Source organism: Ricinus communis, chromosome 3 (assembly GCF_019578655.1).
Source record: "Ricinus communis isolate WT05 ecotype wild-type chromosome 3, ASM1957865v1, whole genome shotgun sequence".
NCBI classification, from domain to species: domain Eukaryota; kingdom Viridiplantae; phylum Streptophyta; class Magnoliopsida; order Malpighiales; family Euphorbiaceae; genus Ricinus; species Ricinus communis.
This window is the reverse complement of record NC_063258.1, coordinates 26,736,906-26,758,180: the sequence shown is the minus strand read 5'-3', so window position 1 is coordinate 26,758,180 and position 21,275 is coordinate 26,736,906. Positions and strand designations below refer to the sequence as shown.

Genomic DNA, 21,275 nt, shown 5'->3' with positions numbered 1-21,275 from the left:
CCATTCAGCTGCAATCAAAGAAAAGCAGAATATCATGATCATGGATCTCAATTGTATCTTTACTATTTTTGCTTTATTGATATTTTAGAAAATTAATTCAAGTGCAATGGAACGAATTCTTTTAAGAAAGAAAAGGTGGGTAGTTAATGATACTCGCCTAGGACACATAGCAATGCATGAAATATATGGTTAGAATTAATTAAAGTTGAAAATATATTCTGCGTAGGGCATTTCGCTGTAGTTCGATGGGTACAGTGACACTTACGGAATAACTATCAACATGTCCATTTTATTATTCAAAGTGTATAGTATGAATACACGTATAATAATTTAGATATGTTAAATTAAAAATATTAAATATATATATTAAATAGATAGATGATTAATACACATAATTTAAAAAAAATTGATCGATGGTTGGATGATATTTTAGTCTATCTCAATCCAAAAAAGTTTATGATTATATGCCACAGCTTTAACTAATTTATTAGTCATCAATATAACTCAGTGTAACTAAAGTGAAAAGAAAAGTTAACATGGGAAGAACATTATCTCAGTCCAATCTTTTATTCAGGCAAAGAGGATCTCGTTGCGTGGATGCGAAGTAAAACTCTGTTTTCTTCTCCCATAAAATCTATATCTTTATAAATTTTATTTTGTTATATATATTTACTTTTGTCACATAAAAATTGAATTTATATATTATTTTATAATTTTTTAATAATTTATTGATTAGTAAATTATATTTCTAATTAAATATGAATTTTAATTAAAAATAATATTAATAAAAAGTTAATTTTCTAATTAGATAATAACTAATTTTTTAATTAGATTATAATTATTCTAAGAAATAGTATATTAATTTATGTACTATTCATTAATAAATTAATTTTTAATTAGATAATAATTTAAATTTTAAAAATAATATTTTAAATGTTATATTTACCAATAAACTAATTTTTAATTATATAATAATTTCTAAATCTAAAAAATAGTAATATAATTATATTAATAGTAATAATTTACATAATATTAAAATTAATTAATAAATATTCTTAGAATAATTTTTATATTAGTACACCAATAAGAATTTAATATATTAAAAGTTAAAAAGAAAAATAAAAAATATCTAATTTGCTGTTACTTTTAAAATTTGATAAATAAATATTAAATATTAAATATTAAATATTATTTATAAATTTAATTTTATAATCATATAATTATAACGGTCATGCAACACATGGGTAAATGATTAGTCTATATTAATTTATGATACATACAAATTTTTTTATATGTGTTATTTTATCTTATATATAGAATTTTTATTTTGTATGTGTATTTATTTTTGATACATAAGATTCAAGTTTACGTGTAATTCTGTGGTTTTTTCATTAATTTATTGATTAATAAGTTACATCGCTAATTAAATACTGATTCTAATCCTCAGAAATACAATATTAATAATGATTAATTTTCTAATTAGATAACAATTATCCTAAAAAATAACATATTAACTATATTTTATTATTATATTAACTAATATATTATTTTTCTAATTAGATAATAATTCTAATTTTATATAATAACATCTTAAATATTATATTTACTAATAAATTAATTTATTAATAATATAATAATTTCTAATTCTAACAAATAGTAATATCAATGATATTAATATTACTAATTTATATAATATTAGAATTAATTAACGAAATATTTTTAGAATAATTTTTATATTAATATATTAATTAAAATTTTAAAATATCAAAAAAGTTAAGAAGAAAAACTAAAAATATCTACTTTGTTATTATTTTTAAAATATAATGAGTAAATATTAAATATTAAATTTTATTTATAAACTTGATTTTATAATCATAAACCGTGCAATTTACGGATAAACAACTAGTATATATTAGTTTTTTATATTTAAATTTTTTTTAACATATGTACTTAATTTTTGACATATGAGATTGAAACTTATATGTTATCTTATGATTTTTTTTATTAATTTATTAATTAATAAATTATATTTTTAATTAAATATCGATTCTGATTTTAAAAATAACATATTAATTATATTTCAATGTTATATTAACAAATAAATAATTTTTTAATCAAATAATAATACTAAATAGCATATTAATAATATTTTTTAATATTATATTAACTAATAAATTACCTTTCTAATTAGATAATAAATCTAACTCTAGAAAATAACATCTTAAATTATAGTTCTACTACTATACTCAGTAATAAATTAATTTTTAAATTTTAAAAAGATATTAATATCAATTATATTGATAGTATTATTTTATATAATACTAAAATTTAAAAGTTTAAAAAAAATAAAATATATATATATATATATATATATATATTTAAAAATAGTTATTAAATATCAAATATTAAAATTATTATTTAAATTATATTTTATGAATTAAAATAATAATAACATTTCTATAACATTCACCGTTGGCACTTGATTGATATAACAGGGTAATTCGAAAGAAGATGCATATGTGATATCGAAAAAGATAGATATTTGGTACTGTGAGCTTGAGGGCTAACATACTTATGGACTAAGATATGTAAAAAGATACATAAATATATATTTAACTATTTGGTACTCTAACCTTTGTCGTGTTGCTTCCACAAACACAAATTTATAGCTGGCAGATCATCATTTAACGTTATATTATATATAGCTGCTGCAGTTCTTTTTTCTTCCATAGATAAAAACCTGGAGAACACTGATCTATCTGAACCATGAGCTAGATGATGGTTAAAAGTTCAGGAAACACAATGAAAGCAGAGAGAGATTGAAAGTGAGCCACATCCACAAAAATGTTCTGCGCAGTAAGAGGATCGACTCCTTGCTGCATCGCGACTTGAAGCGAATCTCCTTCAAATATTATTCTGAGTAGGTAAGAATCTATATTTTCTAAGCCATCCAAAACCGCCACCCCATCTCTCCCATTTTTTTCTTTTTCTCATTTTCTTATTTTCATGAACAGTCAATTTGAAGGAAGGAGAAAGTGCTTTTCCAGTTAAGCTAACAATCCTTTTTCTTTTTTTCTCCTTTTAGTTCGTCAAATTTTTAGTCTGTTTTCATTTTAGTTGAATAACTAATAATAAAAAATGACTTCTGATAAATAACTAATATTAACATAAATATTGTCACCTAATTAAACCTTAACTTTCTTGCTTCATAATCATAAATTTCTATTTAATACATTCTTAGTTCCAATGTAATACTAGATTTTTTAATTTGAATCTCAATAGTAAAAACATCATATAGTAACAGTGGATGACTTGTCAAGTCCAGAAAATTAAAAAGTAAATTGAAGAATAAAAAAACAACACAATAAAATTTATTAAATAAATTATTTTTAGATATGGCTATAAATTAGTCATAACTAATGTAATATAAAAATATCTTATAATGTCAAATAAAAAGTAAATTGAAAAATAAAAAAAAGTATGTTTCTTGATGAATCTATCTATAAAGAGATAGATATAATATAATCAAACATTTTTATATTATAAAAAGATAAAAACAAAAGAAGTCAACTATTACTTCAAGTAGTAGTGATATAATGAAAAATTAACAGAAATTGTTGTACTTATAAGAATAATTTTATTCAGTGACTATACTTTTATATACGAGATTAGTAATTATATTTAAATAAAATCTATAATTCCATAAACATTTAGGAGATATTATAAATATTTAATATACTATATATATTAATTTATAAAAGAAATTAGCATGCAAATAATTTTGTTAAGTAAATAATAACAACTCAAGTTATTAAAATTTTATATTCAACAAATGTAAATAAAAAATCAATATATAACGAAATTTTAAACTGACTAAATATCCTTTACAATAGTAGAAAATATTTATAATTTTCGATAATAATCCTAATTTTGAAAGTAATTTACTTAATTTAAAGTTATCCTGATTCTGAATAATTGATAATATCTGTGTGGAGATTATAGTTGACAGCTGTCATATCTATTAGAAATTTCTTCTAGAAGCATGACATGTCTTCCTTATCATAATATATTAATATTTTATATATAATATATATAGGGGGGCAGAATTATAAGATCTTTCTAGAAAATATAGTGGTTCTTTTGGGTAGAAGAAAATGGAAAGTATAATTGTTAGCTGCCATATTTTGTAAGAGTTTCTATTTGAAACCATGAAATGTCCTAATTTGGATTAGAACTGATAAATTCTTTTCTTATTTATAATGAACTGTCCTGTCCAACATTCTTAATAGTTAATGGATTCAACGTCCGGCTAGAGCATTCAATCTTTAACCATTTAGTGCGGAGGGGTTCGGTCTCCCATCTAAGGGGTGACAAGAACCATCCAACAGCAATCGAAAAACCAAACCAAATTCATGGGTCAATTTCGATTCGGTTTTGCTAACCAAACTAATTAAACTTTGAATTATTATCATTAAACAAATATTGATTATGAAATTCAATATTTCAAAAGTCTTTACTTAAAATATGAGTATATTTTTAAGTAAGTATAAGAAAAAATATTAGACACGTTAAAAAGACCGAAAAAAAGGCAAGTAAACTTTGGTTCGATGCAGTTTAGTTGGATTTGACTTGAACATTTTAAGGTTTTCGAGTTTGAGTGCCATATGCCTATGGGTTTGTCGGTGTAATAATGTCAACCATTCAACTGCGGATTCAGCAAAGTATAAGCTTCTTTTTGGAGCTTAAATATTTGGGGTTTCAACTAACTAAAATATGAAACACCAAGTTGTTATAGGAGTCTCATAATAATATTTCATGCACAACATATATGACCACTCAAAATTAATATCTTAAAATCCGTGACTGTTTTAATAAATATAGATATTTTTTATTTGTTTGTTTTCTTTTTATTATTATTAATATTTCCTTGGGTTTTTTTACGGAATATTTTATTCCTTTTATGGAATCTATGGAGTATTTGATTCCTTTTATGATTTAATGATGTTTTTCTATTTTCTTTTTTTTGGAGATATTCGTTGAATTTAATAGATTTGAAAAATTAATAGTATAATTGCTTATATAAAAATTAAAAAGTCGTTTTGTGATTTCATAAAATCACTGGATAGTGCCCACAAATTGCCCACAAATTGCAGGCAAATTAGAAGAGCTATCAATGCGATTGGAAAATTCTTAGTTGTTTCTTTTTATCATTGATTGAGTTGTATTTTTATTGTTTAATAAACGAAAAATTCATAATTTAGTCTAAAAATATCTGAAAAAATCAAAAGAGTTGATGCAACATGCAGAAAAGATTGATTATTATTTTCTTGGAAAGAAAAGAGAGAGATAGAAAAAAAAAAAAAAAGAACAAAAGAAAAAACAAAAAGGAAGAATACAAAAGGAAACAAAATCTCATTGCCTTCATATATGGTACAAATGTTGTAAGTAGTCATAAGACCTTTTGCTATAGACAAAAAAGTCAACAAGCCAATTCATCAATAGCCAAGCATCAAATACGCCCCACCTCTTCTCTCTCTCTCTCTCACCAACTCCGAATACAAACCACACTAATGGTACTCAAGCAGAAAACCACCACCACCAACCCCTCCCTCTCCGCCACCCTACAAATTACAGAGCTTTCTCTCGTTGGATCCTCAATTAAACCAACCTTTGATGCTTATTGCTCACCATGAATTCCATCAAAGAAAGTAACCCTACTCAACTTCTTCCTAATAATATCGTTCCTCTGGACTTCACTTCTATTCTCACCCTACCAGACTCTCATGCATGGACTACTCCTCCATCTCTAGACCCATTGACAAGCCAAGATGACTCCATTATTCCAGTCATAGACCTTAACGGCCCAAATGCACTTATTCTCATAAAAGAAGCAAGTGAAAATTGGGGGATGTTTCAGGTCACTAACCATGACATTCCCATTCATCTCTTTCACCATATCGAAGGCCAAACGCGATGCTTGTTTGGATTGCCTTCTACCCAGAAACTCCTCGCCGCCCGATCACCTGGCGGGTTAACTGGGTACGGCCGGGCTCGTATCTCCGACTTCTTTACAAGGGAAATGTGGTATGAAGGTTTCACCATTATGGGTTCTCCAGCTGAGCATGCTAGCCAACTTTGGCCAAATCAAGACACCTCTTTCTGGTACGTGCTTATTGGCTAATGTATTCTTTTATTTTCATTTCATCAAAACGTGGCAGAATGCATATGAAAATTAACCATTGTAAATGGTAAATAATTCTTCACAGTATTATATAATTAATCTTATCTAAAACTAACATAATACGCTAAATTTATCTAAAACCCCTTAACGATGAGGAAGGGTCGTTACCGTTATTATCTATAAAAATAATTTCGAGCTGAGGTGGAAAGAAGTTGCTTAAGTCGTGTAAGGAAGTTGCACGTGAATTGCATTTGCATGCACCATGCACTTGTCTATCATGTAGACACAAATGGCGGTCCAGTCCCCGGCGATCCGACCCGGAGCCAAACCCTATTTATTTCATTATAATTGGTCCTTAAAGGTTCTGGAATGATTTACATCAATAATCATATATTTTATATCTAATATTATTAATTATAATTTTAAATTTATATGCAGCTGATGATTGTCTCTATCTTATTTGTTTCATCAGTTGATTTTCTAACAACTCATTTTTCCTTGTATAGTTTTTTGAATTTAAGGTAATAAAATTGTTAGATTAGACAACAGTAATTTTCTCTTTTCTTTTTCTGGATAGATTTTAAATAAGTTTTACATATATCAGAAATTTGGAGTCTTCATCTTATTTAGTAATTGCACTGTTAGTATCTGTATCTTTTCACATAAGACATTTTCACCTCTTTTCTCTCTTAATTTTCTTTTTTTTTTTAAATGTCATTTCTCTTCTGAGGAAGTAAGGAAAAAAATAGATTTTCTCGTCATCCAATCAAACTAAATAAAGTATTTTTGATTTCTTTTCCTCATTTGTAAATAAATAAAATAAAAATCCGACCATTGTGTTCCAACCATTTGGTCAGTGTCTTTGTCATTTGGGAACAAAACATTATACCTGAATAAAGATTCCTTGAAAATATAAATTAACTTTCTTTAAAATTTCTTTTATCAATCATAAATACTGTACAAACCTAACACCGAAAATTTAAAATTTTTCAGTATAATATACAGTAATATGTGTCATTATTTAATATTTATTATATTTGACTGGTCAATTTTTATTATACAATCAATACAAATGTCATAAAGATACATATTATTATATTTAATTTTGTTTCTCAATGACCTAATAAACCAAATTTATTTTAAAAAAATTCTTCTAATGACGTTGTGTGCTCATTAATTATTTTAAACTCAAATTGAATAAATATTCAATGTATTCAACACACTTAGATTCTTGAAGTTCTAGGGACACGTATCAACTGCTTTGCTTGCTGGGTACCAGGAGTTCTTGTTTATTAGAATTCTTCCTTTAAGAAAAGTGTTTCTTAATCAATGAATGCATATTTTTAAATTCATGTAAAAACTTTCCTTTTATTCTTGTTTACCAAGAAAGCTCAAGTTCATCCCTTTACATTGGGTTCTTCAAGTCACTATTGCTTAATCAATACATATACAAATATATGCATAATTTATAATTCATTTGCAATTTTCCACCTTCTTCAAGAACACCGTATGCACTGATAACTCTCAAGTATAAAAATAGGACCCGTTTATGGGATTGTATATTTGTCCTTTACCCAAACGTACATGAATTGCTTCACTATGCTTTTGTGTCCTGGCAAATTCACAGACTAGTGAGTGTACATAACGACATGGCCTGCCTCCATTTAGAGACGGCTAATTATTTCTACCCTCCAAAATTTCATTTACTCGCCCGCATAATCATTATTGGGAAATTAGCGAAAGTCAAATGTAATGGTGGAACTAAAGAGGTCTAGCAATAAACTTTATGATATATTTATATATTGTTTCTTAGATATAATTTGGCACGCTCCATCCTTCAGGTTATTCTTCCTCACTTGTTAACATTTTATCTTCCTAATTTCATTTTCACACACGAATTTGCCCACCTATCTAACACTTGCCCGTGATATATATTCCTTTATTCTGCTTGTAGCAATGTAATGGAAGCGTGCCAAAAGGAAATGAAGGGACTAAGTGAGAGGATAATTGGGATTATGTTCAAGTCATTGGGCTTGAATGAAGAAGATGTGAAGTTTCTTGGGCTCAAAGATGGCTCTCAATATCCTCAGGGTGCGCTTCAACTGAACTCGTACCCAAAGTGTCCTGACCCGGATCGAGCCATGGGCTTGGCTCCTCATACAGATTCATCTCTAATTACTGTGCTACACCAAGGTGGTGTCAGTGGCCTCCAAGTCTTTAAAGAAGGTATCGGGTGGGTGTCAGTCAGCCCGGTGGACGATGCACTTGTGGTCAACATTGGTGATTTAATGCACATAATCTCCAACGGAAGGTTCAAGTGTGCACAACATCAAGCGGTTGTCAACAAGACACGTCACCGTATATCAGTTGCTTATTTCTACGGTCCGCCGGGAGATGTGAAGATATCACCGTTGATGCAGCTGGTAGACTTTGATCATCCAGTCCTATATTGTCCTGTGACATGGAAAGAGTACCTTGATGCCAAGGCAATATATTTTGACAAGGCACTAGATTTTATTAAAAATGACAAATCTATCTGCCAGCAACAGTAGTTAACAGGATATGGTATAGCTTTATTTTAATTATATATTTTCTCTTTGATTAAATATCTTGAGTGTCCGGCAGTTATAAGTATGTTCTTTTTATCAATTTTTATATGGGATCGAATGGAATGAAACGTATTTAAGGATCAACTCCAATCGAAGGAGTTACGAGTTTGGACTCCAATAGAAGTAGAATCTACAATAAACCAAACATAAGCTAGGATTAACCTATTTGCCAAAAAAATGTCAGGGTTGTGGAACCTGTATTACCAAAGGGTAAAACATTTGATCATTGACAAGAATTGAAAGCACCTTGTTCCTGGCAGTGCCTTATGCCCTTGTTGGATGTTCATGTTTGAGCATTTCGAAAGTTGCAGCAATTTAGAAGCCATTATTTGAACAGCTGCTGCTATTTTCCGGGAAATTTCTGAACAGAAGCTTTGGTCCCAGCAGGATGTGATCCATCGAGTTTGATGCTGCGTTTGATAAGAATCGTAAGTGTGGAGCTTGAGGAATTGCAGCCAGGAAGAATGATGGCTCTATTCCTGGGTGTAAAGTAAAGCAGATCAAGTTCCCTTCTCCGACAGTGATTTGAGGCCTAACAATCTTTCGGCTGTTAGCCAAGGGAAAAGGTCTTCCAAAAGAGACATTTGAGGAAGATGCAAAAATTGTGATCAATGCTGTCAAACGGTTTATCTCCTTCCCCTCTTTTTCTATTTACTTCAGTTGAAGATATTCAGTTCTTACGTGCAGGGTTTGATTCGATTCAATCAGATTCTGTGTTTGTTTCACGTACTGTTAATTGAACGGCTTATACATCAGCCAAACTTGCCCTTTCCTATAATCTGTTCTGTAGTGATTCTGTTAGCCAGTTTGTACCGCTAAGAAATTTTGTTCCACTTATAACTCTTTCTCATCAATGAAATATCCCATCTTCAGTTTAAAAAAAGGGAGAGAGAGAAAGAGAAGATTCCCCTAGAAAAGGAATACGAGTTGGAGACCCACATAGAACCCCATTGTTTATTCGCATATCACAGAAAAGGAGCAAATTTGAGATAATGCTCATCATTGCATTCAGATACTTTCTATGTTGCATTTACAATGACAACTTTTTGTAGGTTTCAGTATATAAATCTACTTGACATTGTTAAACCTTTTCCCCTGCCCCGTTCATTGTCAGCTTTAGCACAAAAATTAAAATCGTGGGGTTACTGGGACTGGGTTAGTGTGGACTGTAAAATGGATAAAATCTAAGAAGCAATTTCTAGTGAACAGGCTGTTAACCCTTTAGCCTATATAACAGCTACAAAAGGTATCTGTCAGAAAACCAGGAATCTGGTTCACATGCATATACTATCTATATGTATTCACCTGTAATGTGCGGAAGACCCCAAAAGCGCAAAATCACTTCCACAGCTTTATCAGTTTGTCATGACTAGCAGAAGCTACCAAACCAGTGACATTTGAAACTGCTAAAGCAGATACCAGCTTGTCATGTGCAGGCAGAGTCATTGTCTTTTTTTCAGCCATGTTCCAAAGCTCCAGAGTCTGGAGAACCATGTGATGAGAAAGAGAACAAAGTTATGTCAGCCAAAATGAGAACAAGAATGCTCCTTTAGTACTCTGTAGTGAAAAACCACCAGTTTTTCCCCAGAACGACAAATAATTCATTCCTTACATTGCTGTCTAAATGACAGCCTAGGTATAATCTTCACTTTCAAAATAAAATCTAACACCTAAACCATCAGCTCAAAAAATTTGAACCTTGACATCTAATAGAGTTAAAGCAGCAAAACTTGCCTCATAACAGCCGATGATCAGCAGAGAAGAAAAGGTTGGGTGAAAAACACAGGTATGAAATTTGTTGCCGGTGCAGCTTAACTCATGCATGCATTCACCTTTGCTGCCAGATCCCACTGTCCACACCCTAACCAAGTCATCACTCACAGACGCCAAATACTCACCTGATGGATCCCAGCACACAGAATGGATAGGGTTTCTATGCCCCTGCAACCATATATTAGACAATGGCATAAACGCTGGGGACTCTGTTGTTCAATAGGAATGAGAAAATATACAAGAAGCAGCATTTGTGGGTAACTTCCACTTGATAACACCACAGAGAAATCTAACACAATAATCCAATATCTTACCGCTTTTTTCACTTAGCCTAAAGGCTATAGTGAAAGCTTCAACTTACATAAGAATATGACATGGATTCAATCAGATTTGATTTACACAAAGAAAATGCCACGGATTTTAACTGGCAATGTTGGAAATAATAAGAGTGCATTTAATTTAAGAAAAAATAGGTTATATTTCAGCATATATTTTATCAATTGATTTCTCCATGGAAAAAGCAGAAAACATCTTTACCAGCTGAAATAGACTTCTTCTAGTTGAAAAACTAGAGTAAATAATTTACTCAAATTTCAAAGACTACTTAGAAAATGGGTAGAATTCCCTTTAGTTTCGAATAATGAGTACTTAATCCCCTGGCATTTTAAGGATATACACTTTTTCTAGAGCTACAATCAAAACAATAAATAATAATTTAGTCCAAAGTGCTTCGGCAGTTGCATTCCAAATTTCAGGGACTAAAATGTATGTCAGTATTAAAAACCAAACTACATGGTTTGTACATTTGGGAATGCAGTTATAATTACCATTCACAAAACTTGATGTACATAATTTGAAACAAGAAGTAATGTGGTAACCTAGCTTTTTCTGAATCTATTGACAATGAAATTATGAGTTGTGCCTAGCATGCTTAGTGTGATTTGGTTTAGCAGTATTGTCAAGAAACGCTATCATTCATATAAAGAGTTTAAAAGCCTTATGCCCCCAGAAAGAAGTGCAGTTAAGAGATTTTTCTACAAACAAATCCTGGAAGTATCGCACTGATGTCCATAACAATAACTCATTTAACAATCATTTGTAAATTTTAAAAGCAAAAGGAAAAATTGCCAGTGAATAACAAAGTACCTAGGCACATTATAAAGTAGAGCATTCACAAGGCAAACATTTTCTCAATACAGACACTTAATCTGACATAACAATCCACTCAGCAAGTAATTAAACCACACATTTGTTTATCAAAAGTAATTCCTTAGAGCAGAATTATGAGATAGTTATGATAATTACTCCAATAAAGACAAGCAGTATGATACTAACCTGCAATTTGAGCCTGCACTGTTGGGTCTCAACATCTAGTATAGATATCACATTCTCTGCCGCAGCTGCAAGGATCCTTCCATGATGGGGTTGGAACCTTGTCTGGGTAGCACCACCCTGAAAGAAGTACGAAATAAGCAATGGTGCAACTAAATCTCATCATAATGGTCAAATACTTAATTGGCATAAGATTCTCCCTAATATTTACAAGGGCTGCATTCTATACCTTGAAGACTCCAACACAACTACCATTCTTGATACTCCAATAGCGAATCTCACTGTTATTATCACATGAACAAATGAGGTCCTCTTTACTAGGGTGGAAATCCACTGACATGACAGTTGTAGAGTGTCCAGTAAATGTGCGAAGTGTGTACCCTGACTGCAAATTGGAAGAATACATGAAATCAAATTAATTAGATAAATGGTGTTTTATCATACAAAGATCACCCAAGTGGCTTGGTTATTTAAGACTATCAGATCTAGCTCATCATAATTTCCCACAATGATATAATCAGATTTATAATATAACATCTTCAACTACAAGCTGAAATCAATATTTTACGTAGTATTTACAGTACATTAATGTTCATAACAACTTGGCCAACAGGGTCGCAGGCTTCTGTTTGAGATATTAAGAATTAGTTGCTAAAATTTCCTGTTATGATTAAATGTCCATGCAAGTTAATTCCAATAATAGCACTATGGTCTCCTTGTAAGTTAATTTTCAACAGATACAGTTGCAAAAAAAATCATAGATGACCAAAGTAATAAGGTTACTCTCAATTAATAAATGTGAAGAAATCTAGTTCTGAAACACACCCATACATATACGTGTGCGTATAAAGTATGAAAAAACTGTGTATTATGCATCTATATGATATGGATCCCAGTAACTTGTGTAAATCAAACTTCACACAGTTACTACTCACAAATAAATATACATACAGAAAAATTACTATGAGAGGACATGTTTTACTTACATTATCAGCATCCCAAACCCTGACAGTTCTGTCAGCTGAAGATGTAGCAAGCCGAGGGATGCTTGGGCTGAAACGAACATCTGTGATCCATTGAGAATGCTCATCGAGGATAGACTTTGCTGTCAAAGACTCTGTGCACCAAAGTGTAGCCTGCATTGCACAAGCATCAAGCACCCTGGTTTGTTATGTCCTGGAAAATTATTTTAAGAAAGAATCTCGTATGGAGCAGCATTGATATTTTCCTGCAGGTCAATGAGTGATGGCTCACTTAGCTAGTAAGAATGCTTGATTCATCCCAAGAGACGAAAGATTGAACCCTACTGACCCACAGTCAAGATATGAGGAGTTAACTGCAGGGAATTACGTAGGAGCAATCCTAACCATTCAATTGAAAATAAATTCCTTCATCGTTGTTTGTAGAATGCGTTACAAAACTTCACAACAAAGTGGATTACTTCAATATGCCCAGGAATTACCTTTTTGTCATGCCCACCCGTTGCAAGCAATTTTCCATCTGATGAGAAGTGACAACATTCAATTTTCCCCGTACTTGAAGGAAGGAGCCCAACCTCTGAAAGCTCAAAGCCTACATCAAAATAAAACTGTAAATCCTAGAGATCCATATGCATAATTATAGAAGCAATATCATTCAGCACCTTCCTCTCCACCAAGCACATGCAATTATGTAATTGTGAGTAACTATAAGGTCCAAGCCAGTATGGAATGATTGTCATTAATGTACCTTTGCTGACATCTGCAGACCGACCAACTCTATCTCTAAGATCTGCAGGATCATGAGAAAAGAAAGAATCTACATTGTCATCCAAAGTTCTATCATCCACAAAACGGTCTATATCAGCCTGCAATGAGTTAACTGAATTACTAAACATACAAATGTAGAGTAAGGCAACTCCTCCAAAATGCAATTAATACTTTTTAAGAGCATACAATTATCAATTAACAGGGGCAAGAGTGTAATACGTGCTGTATCTGGCTTGTGAAAACCTAGAGGCTGATAATAAACCTGATCTTCTAGTTAGGAATAACAACCTGCTTAGGACTGAACAACTTAAATGATCTCTAGTGGATCATCCGTCAAACTAATAAGTCGTATTGCAGGTCATGTTGATGAATTAAATTACTAGCTTGGTTTTGACTTTCTTGTGTCAATAAATAATGATTAATGCAGAGGTACAGTAGGGGCAATCAAACAAAATAATGCATCCTTTCACCATTTTACAACCCCCCAACCAAAAAAACAAAAAAAAAAAAGGAAATCATAAAGCAACGCCAAGCCATATCTGAAGTCTGAATTACTTTGGGAGTCAATTGTAATCCCTTTCAATTTAGAGCATCATCCCAGAGCAGCACTTAGATATAATTTCATAAGAGCTACCTACCCTTGTCCCCACAGTTCTTTTCATCCTCACTTACTGCCATAACACTAGCCTATGAGAAATAGAATTAGATCGTGAATCTAGGACAGTAGAACTATTAAAATGGCTAACACCTGCCCTTCCTCCCTGCTCTGACAGTTGCAAAAAAATAGGAAATGAAATAACTCTTCCAACCATCATCTACTCTCTTTCTCCAGGAGATAAAAATACATTGTAGAATATCTATTTCCTCGGACCAAAGTGTGGCAACATTTACATGCATAGGCTTGATACCTGACAAACTAAGGAATCAAAGTAAAAATAAAGCAACAAAAGTTAACATTTCAGAGCAATTGTTGCGCATTCTAGAATTGTCAACATGGAAACTTGAGCATTTTAAAAACCAATACTTGTCCTTCATTAACATGCACATGCCAAAACTGCATGGCATTCTGTTGTGGAGGGCCAATATACCACCAGACTGCAGTTTCTACCATGAAATAAAAGCAGTCCTCATGGTAGCCAAGACATTTCAAAAAATCTAGCATATATTGGACCAAGAACAGGTTAAAAAAAAAAAAATTCTACTTGCAGGGATTTAGGTTGGTCGATGAGACCTGACTGTACGTTCCAAAACTTTTTGCTTGTCAGGTTTAGAAGCAGAATCATTATCCATATGGAGGCATGAATTTCAAGAAAACTGCAAAAGCAACCTATTCAGAAAAGATTTTACACTCATTTATCTTGTATCAGTCAAGATTTTGCTTTTTCCTACCACCTTTTCTATCCTAGTTCTCTCTCCCCTAGTTAATAAGGTTTAAAGATCAAAAGCAAAAGGAAAGACTCAAAAAAGAAAAAGAAAAAAAAAAGTGATTCTATCTAAGCAATTTAAATGGCTCCAAAACAAACAAAGAAAGATGACCAGGGTAAAATCATTCTCAATGATACTAACAGAAAGAATTTAACAGAATTGCTCACAAGGTCATTTGAAGCAGATGCAAGAGAGCCCAATCCATCAGAACCAAAAATAAGCAAAGGCTTAGAGGAACCACCACTGTGTGGCAACATGGGCATTGAAATAGCATCCCCTGGTGTGCGAGTCGAGGGTGTTGATGGAGAACTAGGGGATGGTCCAGTGGTATTAGCTGTGCCTGAGCTATTGGCGGGGCCTGAGGATGACCCTGGTTGCTTTCTCTTTCGCCCAATCTGACTCTTTGAAGCCTGTGACAAACAAGAATTTCAGTCGAAACCCATAAGATCATATGGAGTAGAAGATTGATCAAACATGGTGACATTCAGATTCTAAAAAATTATATATCTAGATTGGCAACTAAAGATAAGCACATGCATGCAAATAGACAAACAAGATACATAGTAATACTAACTTTAAAGGAGAGCGACAGAGTAAAAGAAGAAATAAAAGAGAAAAGGCAATAGATGTAAAAAGAAGCATAAGCAAATCATGTGAATGATTTAAAGATAAAACAGTTAGCTACATGGGTCAAGCTCAAAACACCGGCACTAGGCAGCATTTTGTGAATCATTGACAGATATAAGCGCTAAATTTCATTTACAACTCCAGCCATCAATATAACGTGCAAAGTTGAAATCCACTAGATAGCCAACCTGATCATTTCCTTGAAAAGTGTTTGACATGCTACCATCCCCCGTCATGCTGCTGGAACCAACAATTTTATCTTGTGGCTGGAGGTGCTGATTTGAGTTTTGAGACTGCTGACTCACAAGTGGGTGCTGTGCATACTGTTGCTGTTGTTGGTTGTTGCTCTGTAGTTGTTGCTGCTGTAACTGAGTAACATGCAGCTACAGATAAACAAATGTTTCTAGGGAGCTAAGAAAATAATCTAATGGAAGACCCCAAAATTATTAGACATATAAACACTACACATATGGGAACGAGAAGACCACCTTAAATAATATATCTGTATCCCCACGTGGCAACATAGGGTTATTAACTTGCATTCCTGATCCAAAGTTCCCAAGCACATCGCCAGAATGCAATGGGCCATCCTTCCCAAGAGCCATACTCTGGTTACTAAGAAGCATTCTCAGTTTTCTGCGTTCCAAATCATTGACTGATTGTGATGCCAAGTTTTGTTGCGCTTGAAGGATCAGCTGCTGTTGTAACTGAAATTTACTGAGTGGCTGAGGAGATTGCATCAATCTTTGATGCTGAAGAAGCCCAAGCTGATCCACTCCCTAATAAAAATCCCAGGTTAGATTGGTCCATAAGTTGTGACTTAATGCCTTAACTAATATGAAATTTCAAGTTCTTTACACAAATAGTTTATAAAACTTCTTCTATAAGTTTTGATATTTTCCAAATGCATGGAGGATGATATCAGGCAAAACTTACTGTTAAAGGCCATCCTTTCAGAGTTAAGTTGCTTCCACCTTGATTTGATCCTATTAATACATGGGAAAGATGTTAGTTCCAACCAACCACTCTCCCCCTCCCCTCTTCTTAATTCTTGTACTGTTGTGCATCACACACAATGTGTAGTGATATTTAACATGTGATTTGAAATAACACAGTATCATATGCATATACCAGATTTCTCTCAATTTATATCCTTTTCAATTATAGGAGAATATAAAGCTTCCTTGCCTTCCAATTATTACCCCCTACAACACATAAATTGTGTAAACACACATTCAATCTCCTTAGGCATCCACTTATTGGTATTTATTCTTTTCACTAGAACATTGCTGATGATTAAAGCCTACTTAAAGTTATTCCATATTTTTTCACTACAAGAATGAACATCATGGCTCACTGTTAATGCTGTATTAATTATTAAATTTTTAAAAATTGGAAATGTCAACTATTAATAATATTAACAAATTTATTTCTAGAAAATTTTATAATCAATTAAAATTCCATTGCAATAGTATTACAGTAAAAGAATTAATTTTAACATCTTTCATCCTTTGCATGCTATACAACATGCATGCACTTTATACATTGCGGCCAAGGCAATTTGGTTCAGATCAATTCTAGGATCAATTTACTCATGCTTTTCAAGCCCAGCGGCTCCGATCTCAATTCAAAAACCATGAATCCCCAAAGAACAATAGGATATACAAGTCATAGACTTGGATTGTACATGCATCCTTTTTTTTTGTCCTTTTTCGTTTTTTTTTTTTTTTTTGGTCAAGGATATGTTCAGATATGGATTTTTCAAATAAAGAGTACTTAAAGTTGCAGACTTCAACCATCTTTTGTATGTTTCACTACCAAGACTTGTATGAAGATGAAATTCAGTTATCAATGTCAAAATAGTATATCAGAATGCATATGTATACATGCATGACACCTGCCTATTGAGAACTTGATCCTGTGATTTAAAGTTCTCCAAAGACAAGTCCAATGCAACATGTACAAAAGTCCAGGGAACCAATCAAAAGTAGTTTTTTTATTCCAAAATCACTAATACAGTCATAGACTCCTACACCACAACATAGGCATGGCAATAGTTAAAGAAATTTGCTGTTTTGCTGCTCCATTTTTTGATATATGTAAAATAATGTGAAACTACAAACAGCAGTACAAAAATCGTGTTTAAAATAGTAAGGAAAGGAGAATCGCTACCATGAACTCCAATCAGTGATCCTTCTGTACCAGCAGTTCTGGGACTTATCATTGCATTAATCTCATTCTTTAAATCCTGTGGCAAAATAAAAAATCTCCATATAAAATTTACAACTACAAGAGTATTATAGGTCAGATCATATATAACACATAGCATACAGGTTACCTGAGTAGACACAGGAAGCTGCTGACTGCGGTTTTGAGCCTGTTGCAGATTTCCTGAGCCTCCAGGTGTCCCATGCAGTGTTTGCCTGCCAAAGAAAAAGTAATGAATAACTAAAAGAAGTCTCAGCTACTTTCCAATTCCGAACATAAAGATATAACACAACATTGCAATAAAAGCAATATCATGTGAAAATTACCCTGGAGGCTGGCCACCCAATGCAGCTGCTTTCAACAATGAGGCATGATTTGGATCCAAAAGCTGGCCCATATTATCATTTAGTCTTGGCTGCATGGTATTCTAATGTTAGAACTGCAAGGATAAACAAGAAAAAGTCAATCTTAAATCTCTTACTGAATGAGCACCTTCATAGTCACATCATCCAAGGAATCCCTCTGAAGCGGAAGCTTTAGTCTATCCTCGTACATTTTTGTTGCCAAAGCATTTGCAGTCGCAGAGTTCTGTCTCGTGACATCATTAGCAGCAAGTCCACTGGCATTTCCACTTGGATGCTGGTTACCATCTCTACGTTGCTGTTGTTGTTGTTGCTGCTGCTGCTGCTGCTGCTGCTGAGCATGTCTCTGTAATAACAGCTGCTGCATCTGCATTTGCTGATGTTGCTGAGGCTTTGGCTGCTGCTGCATTTCCCGTGCCTTGACCACTTGAGTCTGCTGTTTTCAAGTACTTTCATCCATAAGGTTTTAAGTAAACTATATTCCCAACATTGAAATTACAAATCAAGGAAATCCTTGGGAAACAGTGCACTTCATTTTTATTTCACCAATGAAACAAACATACTAAAGCTAATTATGCTCATCCAGACAGTGTGGAACAAACTAATGAAAGAAACTCTGTCTAAGCCTATCAAACAGAATTTAGATAAGTTTAAGCAATTTAAACATGCACAGAAATTTTACGAAGTCAACATGTAGAAGAAAAACAGCCCAAAGATTTTATTTTTCCCATTTAACAGGGGAAGGATTCAGTGACAAGGATCTATTTACAAAAGATAAAAAAACTACAAAAATTATCAAATACATAAGCCAGAGAAGACAATCAATTATTGGCTATCTATAAAGACTATAATACAATTGCATTCTACTTGGCAGATTAGACACAAAATGCATAAAATACAGAAATCACAATATTGCAATGAGGCCAACATACCGCAGTAAGGAAGAAATAAAATTAAAAAAAAAAAACATAAATAGACCTCAATGTAAGATGCAGCTGCTTCCGAGTGCTTCTCATTTGTCCTAGAGATAAAAATGTCCCAAAAGACAGACCACCATTCGAAGAGAAAACCACCAGGTGCGTCAATAGCTGGAATTAAAAGCAAATGAAAAGTCAATAATATTCCAATTACATGGCAGCAAATGAACATGCAAAATTCTGTAATGTCTCTATTTGCCTTTGGTTTCCTAATTTATCTCTTTCCATCAAATATTCTTACCAACAGGATCTGTGGATACTTTCCCTTCAGCCTGAAATGCCTTCGCAGCAGTATGCAGTTTTCTTTTCATAAGGTAATCATATATATAAACATCCAACCTATTGTACCAAGGAACAAAGACATAATGCCAGTCAGAAATCAGTATTATTGAGACTATAAAGTAGAGCAAGACACAATAGTGACAAACAAGAAGCAAAGATCAAAAAGCCTCAACTGCTAACGAAATGTAGATAGAAGATGGAAACTTCTAGAGATGATCAGTGTTTAAAATACTCAATATAGAGCCTCCCACCCCATTAAATGTAGCACAATATGTGCAGCTAAGTTCAAGTGACAATTTCATCTTCTAGATTCAACGGCAGAGATTAGACCACTAAGTAGAAAGCTTACTCTCCAATTTCCATCAGAATGAGCAGTCAAAAGATTCATTTGACAGTGCACAACTCCTCAAAAGTCCAACTCTAAATCTCAAAATTTAGGGGAAAAAGGAACTAGTTGGAAAAGCTCAAAAGAAAACCTTTTCTCTTCTAAGTGAAAATTTTATTTCCAAAAAAGCAATTTGACCTATAATATAAAACTACCTTCTTATCAGCAATGGCAATTTCATCAGCAATAACTAAAACAAAAAGATTTACAATGTGAAACATTGAAGTAAAAAAAATACACCCCGAAGAATAAAATTCAAGCCTGTTCATAGAAATTATGAAAACTATAATAGTAAAAAAAGAAAAAAGTAAAATTTCAAACCCTAACCAAAACTGAGGCAGAAAAAAGCATAATTTCTACTAAAAATCCAATTTTCGTATTAGAAACACCAAACAAGCCATGGCCCAAGAATGAAGAGAATATTACTCAAAGAAAAGGGGGGGGGGGGGGGGGGGGGGGGGGGTGGGGAGAAAGAAGTTAAAGGAAACACCAACACTTCAGAAACTATATTAAAAAAAGAGGAAGACGAAGAACAAGAAAATAACAAAACCCTGAGACCCAAAAACCCAATTAAAAAACCCAAGATTTCTAAAGCTAAAATAAATAAAAATAAACCCTAGAAATGAAACAATTTGCTTACATTTTATCAGCTTCCCAATTGGTCTGAGACTGAGACTGAGACTGAGAATTAGACTGAGACATGATTTTGCACTAGTAGTCCTTTAGTAATGTGCAAAAGAGAAACAACAATCAGATATCAAAATCAAGAAACAAAGAATGTCAGGGCAAAACTTCTGTGGGTCAGATTCTCTAAAAACACGTTCTTTACGGTTTTCCAAAAGAAAATGCAAATTTTTTAAATATTCTTTTTTTCTTAACAAAAAAGAAAGAAAATCATTCTTTTGAAGAATGGCTGCTTGCCTGCCACCCTTTTTTTTTTTTTTCTTTTTTAATCTCCTTTTCTTTTTTCTTTTTTAATCTCTATTTTGTGTGTGAAAACACTAGACTTTTATGTGTGATTATTATTTTAATTATAAAGTTAAGTCGATGAATAAAATATAATTAGATTTTCAACATTCAATATTGGGTAAAATAACTAATTGGTATCAAATTTTGAGACTGTATATTAATTTGATATCAAGACTTTAATTTGAATCAAAATAATACTAAAAATACAGACAAGTATATCAATTTAGTCCACATACTAAATTTCTGACAATGGATGGTGACGTGACAAGCTGAGAAGACAAAGTTAATTGACGTGGCACACGCTGAGGGAGCAAAACAATCAGAATATACCTCATCAGCTTGCCACGTCGCCATTTGTTGTCGAAAATTGGTCATTTGGACTAAATTGATATAATTT

At 32.3% G+C, this 21,275-nt stretch overlaps 2 protein-coding genes across 6 annotated transcripts; one reads left to right on the top strand and one right to left on the bottom strand.

Moving 5' to 3' along the window:
* Positions 1 to 3,981: 3,981 nt before the first annotated feature.
* Positions 3,982 to 8,826, top strand: LOC8284858 (gibberellin 3-beta-dioxygenase 1). The gene is made up of 2 exons (XM_002514321.4): positions 3,982 to 6,162; positions 8,136 to 8,826. Exons 1-2 carry the CDS (start codon positions 5,690 to 5,692, stop codon positions 8,731 to 8,733), a joined length of 1,071 nt encoding a protein of 356 aa, XP_002514367.2. The 5' UTR covers positions 3,982 to 5,689; the 3' UTR covers positions 8,734 to 8,826.
* Positions 8,827 to 9,755: 929 nt separating this feature from the next.
* Positions 9,756 to 20,867, bottom strand: LOC8284859 (transcriptional corepressor LEUNIG). 5 transcript variants are annotated; one of them, XM_015716268.3, is made up of 18 exons: positions 20,550 to 20,867; positions 19,484 to 19,581; positions 19,244 to 19,353; positions 18,396 to 18,701; positions 18,230 to 18,318; positions 18,034 to 18,118; positions 17,868 to 17,943; positions 16,632 to 16,681; positions 16,184 to 16,474; positions 15,884 to 16,078; positions 15,236 to 15,478; positions 13,624 to 13,741; positions 13,358 to 13,467; positions 12,882 to 13,031; positions 12,125 to 12,280; positions 11,899 to 12,015; positions 10,525 to 10,731; positions 9,756 to 10,272 (listed from the first exon to the last, which is right to left on the bottom strand). In XM_015716268.3, exons 1-18 carry the CDS (start codon positions 20,609 to 20,611, stop codon positions 10,129 to 10,131), a joined length of 2,607 nt encoding a protein of 868 aa, XP_015571754.2. In that variant the 5' UTR covers positions 20,612 to 20,867; the 3' UTR covers positions 9,756 to 10,128. The 5 variants fall into 5 exon arrangements, with proteins under 5 accessions (XP_015571754.2, XP_015571757.2, XP_015571758.2 ...); XM_015716271.3 differs by having other exon boundaries at positions 18,396 to 18,698; positions 20,550 to 20,866; XM_015716272.3 differs by having other exon boundaries at positions 15,884 to 16,063; positions 20,550 to 20,865.
* Between the last annotated feature and the right edge of the window lie 408 nt (positions 20,868 to 21,275).